This window comes from Heloderma suspectum, chromosome 17 (genome assembly GCF_057233095.1).
Source record: "Heloderma suspectum isolate Gila_16-S chromosome 17, 16-S_ref, whole genome shotgun sequence".
Lineage (NCBI taxonomy): Eukaryota > Metazoa > Chordata > Lepidosauria > Squamata > Helodermatidae > Heloderma > Heloderma suspectum.
The window spans coordinates 2,306,163-2,315,073 of NC_139474.1; the positions used below are offsets into that span (position 1 = coordinate 2,306,163).

Sequence of the window (8,911 nt, forward strand, 5' to 3'; positions counted from 1 at the left end):
AACTAAATGGGGCGGAAGCCAAAATGTTTAGCTCTAAATAGATTTTGAAATTACTCTTATATATTTCAGCTGAAGACTAGCTGCATCCACAGTGGTTCCAGAGCGTCGTGTTGTGCCGCTTCACACTTACCTCCATATCATCGATATCTATATCTATCAATCTAACTATAAAATCTACTGATTAATCTGTTGGGGGCATCTTTTTAGTTGCTCAACATGTTTCTAATCAGATTAATCAACGCTAAATACTGTAGCCCTGATTATTGTTATTTTATATTGTTTATTTTATGTTCTGTGGTGCTTGGCCATTTGCAAGTCACAGGATGAGGTGGTAATGCTTAACGTTTTCTGACCAGGCGTAGTGATGGGGATGGCAGTGGCCAGATGCAGGACTCACCAAGGAGCTAGTCCCTCCTTGCCATGAAGACCTGAGTCATGCTTTTGTTTTTATGTGTTTTAGAAGAAGACGCAACAGTGGAGGAGGAGAACCAGATGTCTATGGAGGTCCAAGACTCCTTTTCCTTCCTGGATAGCCAAGATGCTTGGCTGGGCGACAGCCTGGATGACAGCCAGCCCTGGAAAAACTCCAACACGGCCCATGATTTTGCAGGCTGTGGCTTCAACCCTTTCCCAGCCACGGAAGATGATATGGGGAGTGGCTTCATGAACGAGATGATAGGAGGTGGGATGCAGGTTAGTTCCACAGCTGTGCCACATTACATCTTGACATTGATTTTAAAAAGCAGCTGTTCTTCTGGCCTGGCTAAATGACTCCCTTAGCAAAGGCAGCCTGAACGTTATACAAAATGGACAGTTATCTGCAGAGACCACATGTCCCCCTTTCTTAGTGCACTGTAATGGTGTGTGGTCTTCCTTTTCAGTGTTGAGAGTTGCCCCACAGCCAGCAATTGGTTTCCCCATGCCCAAATCTCTGTCCAAGTCATAGCTATGCCTTCAGCTCCTCTCTGACTGATTTGGTGGTTCCAGGATGGGAAGGAAGGGAAAGAAGCACTTTGAGGTTGGTGAGTTGCCCCAGCCGTGGGCGCTGAACTCTTAGGTTAGAAGTGCCAAGATAGTGATAAATCGGACTCAAAGGTTTACTTACAAGGAGTACTTTATTGAGTAACTTACAGCACACAGGCGTTCCCAATGGTTGGATCAGACGGCTTCTCTGAACCACAAGCCATTGGGTACAATGGGTCTTATACTCTACAGGTTAGCAATAAGCAGCGTTTCAGCAGCACGCACCCCTAGCATTCATTCTCAGCATAAACTAACAGTTCTCCAGCATACCCACCTGCAGCTTTGAGGTAAACAAACTCTGCTTCTCAGGCTCATCTGTGATAATAGATTTAAATTCTCCTAAATAAATTCTCCTCATTAGCAAGGAATGTTCTCGGAGCTGCTCCTCACCCTTGTTATCTGGCTACATCAGGAGGCCGGTTATGGGAAAACAGCAGCCCTCTGGCCAAAGGCAGAGAGCATTATGGATCTAAGCCACACTACAACTACTAATAGCTTGGTTCAGGCCTGGGGCCGTACAGTTGGCAGCTTCCAGAAGCCAGGTTTTCATGAAAATGGGGATTTGGGTCTAAAGAAAGGGAAGAATGTGGAGACTGAAGACAGGTAGGATCTGCTCGTGGAAAAAGCATCTTATGGGAGCAATCCTATGGCCGCTAGTCAGTGGCTAGATGGCCATAGGATACGTCAGTTTCAAGGAACCGACCTCGGAGCATGCACTCCAAGGTTGGTTCTTTGAGAACCGACCTTCCCGCCCCCCCGCTTTTTCATGCCCCATTCAGAGTTAATACACCTGGACCAAAATAATCTCAGAAAACAAACTAACAAGCAAGTTAATTCTGAGCCAGTATGGTGCAGTGGTTGGCACATGAGACTTTGACTAAGCCCTTACACAGCCAGGAATCTCACTGGGTGACCCAGGCCCAGCCACATTCTTTCAGCCTAACCCACCTCGATGTGTGCAACCCTGAACATACATGTTTTCTACATGTATTAAAAAAATAACCCTCGAGGATAATTTTGAGAAAGGGAAGGATGACGCATGTGTGTTTGGGGTCTTCTTTCAAGCTCCTCTTTCTCCCTTGTATGTCTTCACTTCTAGCTGGAGACATTTTCGACTGTCTCACCATTGGATTACTTGTCCATTGAGGATTGTATGAACGAACACTCGGAAGAGGAAGATGAGCAGTATTACCTGGCCATGGGATTCACGGAGGGCGAAGCGCTGTCTAAGGAGGGTGAAGCTGAAGAGGTCTACCTGAGTGCTTTCGATGATCTCAGCCCCTTAGCTACTGAATTGAAGCATCTTCAGCAGTCTGATGAAGATCAAGCCCCAAATTTTCCTCCCCCAGAAAGTGTGTTGGAAGATCAGCCCTTCAGTCTGGTTGGGTGGACCTCACCTAAAGACCCAACTGGCTCCCATCCATTTGAAGCTGGTAGAGAGCCTCAGCTAGGCTCAGCTATCCCTCCTGCTCATGACCCAGAGTTAGTCAATTCACTCCCGGATCTCAACCCATCTGCGGAAGACTCAGAGGTCTTCCCAAATCCCAGAAGCAACCCCAGCGAGTTGGAAATGCATGAGAAAGATGAAGCTGAGACTGCTGTGGTGAAGCCCGGCTTGTCATTTCTGCAGGTAGAAGGTGCAGATGCTGGAGATGGAAAGGGCTGGCTTGTAGAAAGTGAGCAGCTGGAGCAAGCCGCATGGCCTGATGGACTTCCAGAACTAACCTGCCAAAGATCTCTGGTTCTGGAGTACGAAAGCCACTCAAGCCTTGAAGATGAGGGGCAACTACACACTTCGAATGCTTTAGACGTTGAGCAAGTTGAGTGGCCTCCTTGCCTGGAGGCTGATGGTCCTATTCCAGAGGTGGCTGGAACGTCTGACGAACACATGGACAGTGGGCTCCCATTTCTAGAGGCAAAGCAGCTGCAGAGTGGAGGAGCTGCCCTTTATCGCCAGGCAGCAGAAGCACCTTCAGCCCTGGATGGTCCTGCCTTGCTTGGGGCTCAGCGTTCCTCTTTGCTGGGCAGTAGTTCTGAAAATGATCCTTTCGAGAGGTCCCTGATGCTGCCGTCAGCACTGCTTGCCTTGGGTCCTGAGCAAGCTGCTTCCTCTGGGACAGCCCCTCCAGATGTCCCCTTGTCTGACGGTCGGATTGAGCCCGATACCTTGTCACTCGCAGCTTCTTTTCCAAAGAGCTACCCGCAAAGTCTTCCACAGAAACTTCAGCATGCACTGCCCATGGATGCTGAAGACGCCCTCAAACGTGACCCCTTGGATGGAAGCGTCCTCATGAAATTGACTGCCAGCACCGTCAGGGTGCAGCAGGTGAAATCTTTCCCGGTCGTGCCTCCAAAGCCGCAGTTTGCTAAGATCCCTCCCTCCTTAACACCAAGAACTCCGACCAAGGAAGCGTCCACCATGTGGCCCAATCCACCCGCAGCTAAGAACTCTGGAAATGAGATGAAGGATGGGTCCAGCGAAGGCTCTTTGCACAGGCACCTTCGCCCCACCAGCCTGGACATGTACTGTAGCACTCCAGAAAATGTTTGCGAGAAAAATTCAGAAACCCTCCCAGCCCCTTCCGAGCCACCCACCTCTTCAGATAACCGCGACAGTGATTCAGTTGCCCTTCCGAAGCAGCGGAACTCCATGCCTGTGTGTTTAGAGAAATACGGCAGAGATTGCGAGAGCAGAGGAGATGCCGTCCCCAAACTCCTGCGCTCCCCACTGGATAAAAGCAGCTTTGGGGCCCGGGGTGGTGAGCTCGGCGGAGATGACCTCCATCTGAGGAAGGGCTCTCGACCAGAGAGGAGTCCGGATGAATACAGCAGCCACGGCAAGAACGAAGGCAGCACAGGCGAGCCCTCCCTGCTGCAGGCCCCTGTCCCTGTTTTGCTGGAGAAGCATGTCAGCGAGCCCAGTGGGTCTGCCCCACAGAAGCAGAGATGGACCGCCTGGCGTAATGGGGGCAGCAGATCGTTTGACGAGGCGGTCGCCCTGGCCAAAGAGAAGCACGTGGCTCAAGGCCCCATGAGGAGGATGCAGACCTATTGCTACGGAGACACCGAGGGGCCTCACGGCCCACCCAGGACGGAGAAGACTCCCCCTCAGCAGAAACCTGCTCTGAAGCCTCTGGGGCAGCGGCCCCTGAGACCCCTGACCTGCTTGGGCTCAACAACACCGCCGGAGGTGCCCGCTTCGGGGAAGCCTCTTCTTCCCCAAGCCTTGGCTGACGTCTCCCTGGAAGGTCCGCTCCCTCTGAGCCAGGAAGCTTTCGCCTTCCCACAAGATCCCCCACCAAGGAGCCGGCCGAGCTTGCCAAGGATCGGACGATGCCCGTCTCTGTCAGAAGAGGCGTCCCATACCATGCCCCAGGAACGGTGGTGACTGGCTTTGGCAGCAGATTCCCAAAAGCTGGCCTTTTAGCCTGCCTCGCCGTGTTGCATGGCGGCCGACACCGAGCCCTTTGCCTGCAGGTGAGCTTCCTGCTCCCTGACCACGAGAGAAGAGTCCTGCTAGATCAAACTAAGCATCCATCCTGTCCAGTGTGTTGTGTCCTACTGCGGACCCCTAGAAGCCCACTAGCAGGGCCCGAAGGCCAAGACAGTGACTGCAGGAGCCATACCAGCTCCTGGGCTGTATTCTCTGTGTATGTACAAGAGAGGCAAGGAACAGCGTGGATGCCACATATGGTAGGATTTCCTATGGTAATGTAGAATACGTGAAATCTTGGGTGGATAGATTTAAGTCAAGGCAGTTGAAATGACCATTGGGAAAAAAGCAGTTTTAAATCAAGTTTACCATTTTGAAACGTATGTATTTTCTGTGCAAGCATGCATACTACCTGGATTCTATAACTATTAAAACATATTGGTTGGTTTGCAACTAAACAGAGACTTTCTGCAACCTATGAGCCTAATCCAAAACCTTTGACCGTACATCCCATATGTCTTTTGACCTGAAGGTTATATTTGCTTAGAGACAAGAGACAGATTTCTGCTTGGCTCCCTCTTTAAACATCCAAGGATACTAAGGAAGATCACTTACTTGAAACGTAAGGCTGTAATCATATACATACTGTAAGGGAAAAACTGGAGGCTAAATGGTCAGGGTCCCTGGTATTCAGTACCTAGGCACACTTACTTTAAGCAACCTCAGCTTGGCCCTGATGTTGTAGGTGACATTCCTTTGAGGACTCGAGCTAGAATGTTCTCATTCACTCAGTTTTACTTAAATTCCACAAATAAAGACGAAAACAACGACATAAGCTAAATGCATTTATTAAAGAAAGATAAAGTTGAACACAGATGCAAACTCTTCACGCAGCAAAGCAAAGACATCCTCACAAATCCTGCAGCCTACCACTCACACCTGTACTTTACCAGCAAAAGGAGCTCTTCCTTCACCAGCAAAGGGAAACTTCTCACAATCCCTCCAGGCCATGCAATTGGGAGGAGGATGCCGAGTCCCATTAGGGACTCGGCGTCCTCCTCCTTATTTGGAAATATTCAGCAAAGTAAGATTTACTTCCAAGAAAACATGCACGTGCCCAGAAATGTCCAGAAGCAAGGAATGGTACTTACTGGGCGAAAGTGTATTGTACAGTTTGCTGTGCCACAACTGCCTTGTGAGGTGGGCCCGCTGTGCACACTTTTCTCAGATTGGTTGCTGCCAGCCCCTCTTTCCCCCCTCTAACTCTGGGTAGGGGGATCCCTGAGCTCTAAGTTAGTTTTCATCTTGTGGTGAGGAAGCGACTGGAGTGATGTGTAATCAGGAGGAGGGGTATTCAAGCAGTGATTCTTGATGTATTACAAGGATGTTACAAGGGGACACAAGTGTCCCTGTTTCATCTGTGAAATGCCGGATGGTGTGCATTTAAAAGTGAACAAAGGAAGCCAGTCAGTTTCAGAGGTTTCGAAGCAATGCTTTCCTACTTTTTTGGTTTTTGTGTGTCACTGGATGTTCCTGGCTCTTATTAGATAGTTTTTAAAAGACAGCTCTTTGGATTCAACAACAAGTTATCCCTCAGCATTGTAGAACTGATTACGAAAGTTAAGGGGCAGGGGGTGGGGGGGAACTTGCAGTACATTTTCAGAATCTTGAAAGGTCTTCTGAAACCAGGTTTAAATGTTTGCAATGCATCATTCTATAATGGTGCAATCTCAGCCATTCAAGGCTAATGTAGACGTTTGGCTAAGACCTGGACTGCTCAAGGTAGTTCTTTGGCAACACAGCAGCATTTTTAGAAGTGCCAGCACAACAACATGCAATCTAGGAGTATGCCTGGATATCTCTTACCTCCTGGCGGACAGCTCTCGGATCGCATGAGCCTGGCCTTGGATTACGGTAGATGCTCTCAAACGGCAGTGCATGGACCACTGGCAGTCCGCAAACGCCATCCAAATGGTCCACGCAACGGTTACAGAAGAATTTGGAATATCTGTTCCTGGTCTCGCTAAAGCTAACAAACATTACACAGAGCTTCGCAGAACTTTGCCACAAAAACAGGTGCGACCAGCGCATCAGAAAGGCAAGACTACAGTCCTTAAAATATAGGTTACGTACCGTATGTCTTTTGTGGACGAAAAAACATTAAGTGGTCTGTTGAGATCCCCAGCAATTTTCAAGACAACACATTTGAGGAACTCTGGGTTAGGATGTTGCATTTAGGCCTTTAAATCCTTGCTCAGTCATGAAGTTCAGTGAGCAGCTTTAGACAAGTTACCACAAGCCACACTCCCTCAGCTAAACTGGCGTAGGGCTGGTGTAGCGTCGCAGCTAAGACCCTGGGCTATGAGACAGGTAATCCTTGGTTCAGATCTTGCCTTTGCCATTCACTATAGGTCAGGGGTAGGCAAACTTTGGGGGTCCGTGGGCACCTTTGGCAATTTGAGAAGCTGTCCTGGGCACCACCACGAAATGGGTGCGCTGCAGATGAAAGCAGCAGCCTGCATCCCCCCGCCATCTTCATTTCCTAAGAATGACACTGAGCCCCATGTGTGACGCAGAGGCATTCATGAGAAAAAACGATGGGAAGAGCCAGGGGACCTCCCTATGCTTTGAAACGATTCCAGATGCCAGTAAGAAATCTTGTTTTGTTTCCTTAAGTAGGAGAGCCAGGGCATCTCAGTGGGCACCCAGAAAGATGTCCGAGGGCACACTGGTGACCACGGGTGCCATGTTGCCTGCTCCTGCAATTGGTGGCCTCTGGCAAGCCATTATGCCTCAGCTCTCCCACCTACAAATAGGGAGAGAATAATGCAGGCCTACTTTACAGGGTTTTTGTAAGGATCACAACAATTTACAACTCATGCTGCTTGGCTTCCCTTGGAAGAACTGGGGAGGGCCTTTTGCATCACAACCCTACCCCAGCATCTTAGTGGCCAACAGACAAGCAACAGTTTTGCATTTTCTTCTCGTATTGCATGCATCCACCACAAACCCGCTTGGAGATCCCTTGATCAAAAGAAGAATATAAATCTTTAAAATAAATAATTTCCAGAGGGGTAGCTGCATTAGTCTGTTGCAGCAAACTAACAAAGGAATTTCAGAGACAGATACCAGTGTGAAATGTCTGATGTTTGAATAAGAACAATGACGTTTTTTAATCACGCTACATATAATTGGCTCACCGTTGCAATGATGTCGTTCTGTGTCCTCACCCAACAGTGTTTTGTGTATGGCAACTGTTAAGGCAAACATCACCGTATTTGTTTGCATTTCAGTTCCCTCTAACAACGCCATTTACACCTCTCTGCCCCCACCCCACCCCAGCATGTGCCTACTGATCTGCCAATTTGAGGTCAACACCCCATGCATCTGACGCAGTTGACAGTGTCCATGAAAGCCTATGCCAGAATAAATTTGCCTAGAAGGGGCCAGAAGACTCCTTGTTCTTAAAATTAATAACAAACACAACCTGTTTGGCCGCTCACAAGCGCTATACAAATGCTTATCAATTCATTTATAAACAAACTACCTCTGTGGGGTTTTGTGTCTCAGGGTCTTGGGAGTTCAGAGAGGAGGGCAGCGGTTGTTGTTGTTCAGTCGTGTCCGACTCTTTGTGACCCCATGGACCATAGCACGCCAGGCCTTCCTGTCCTGCGCTCTCTCCCGGAGCGTGCTCAAGTCCATATTCATTGCATCGGTGATGCTATCTAGCCATCTCATCCTCTGCCGTCCCCTTCTCCTTTTGCCTTCAGTCTTTCCCAGCATCAGGGTCTTTTCCAGGGAGTTTTCTCTTCGCATTAGGTGGCCAAAATATTTGAGCTTCAGCTTCAGTATCTGTCCTTCCAATGAGCAGTCAGGGTTGATTTCCTTTAGGATGGACTGATTTGACCTCCTTGCAGTCCAGGGGACTCATAAGAGACTTCTCCAGCACCACAGTTCAAAAGCATTGATTCTTCGGCGCTCAGCCTTCCTTATACTCCAGCTCTCACAGCCATACATTACTACTGGGAAAACCATAGCTTTGATTATACGAACCTTTGTCAGCAAGGTGATGTCTCTGCTTCTTACTATGCTGTCTAGGTGTGCCATAGCTTTCCTTCCAAGGAGCAAGCGTCTTTTAATTTCATGGCTACAGTCACCGTCTTCGGTGATCTTTGTTGTTGTTTAGTCGCTCAGTCGTGTCCGACTCTTCGTGACCCCATGGACCATAGCACGCCAGGCCTTCCTGTCCTGCGCTCTCTCCCGGAGCGTGCTCAAGTTCATATCCATTGCATCGGTGATGCTATCTAGCCATCTCATCCTCCGCCGTCCCCTTCTCCTCTTGCCTTCAGACTTTCCCAGCATCAGGGTCTTTTCCAGGGAGTTTTCTCTTCGCATTAGGTGGCCAAAATATTGGGAGCTTCAGCTTCAGGTGCTAAGTAAAAGGATAACGTCCAT

At 49.0% G+C, this 8,911-nt stretch overlaps 1 protein-coding gene across 2 annotated transcripts in view; it reads left to right on the forward strand.

The window, feature by feature from the left end:
- The window catches only part of ARHGAP30 (Rho GTPase activating protein 30), a 39,387-nt gene extending 34,474 nt beyond the window's left edge, over positions 1-4,913 (forward strand). For both annotated transcript variants that reach the window (XM_084823933.1, XM_084823934.1), the window contains exons 11-12: positions 461-693; positions 2,123-4,913. In XM_084823933.1, coding sequence (XP_084680059.1) covers positions 461-693; positions 2,123-4,411 — 2,522 coding nt within the window. In that variant the 3' untranslated portion in view covers positions 4,412-4,913. The remainder of the gene's footprint in view (positions 1-460; positions 694-2,122) is intronic.
- The last annotated feature ends 3,998 nt before the right edge of the window (positions 4,914-8,911 follow it).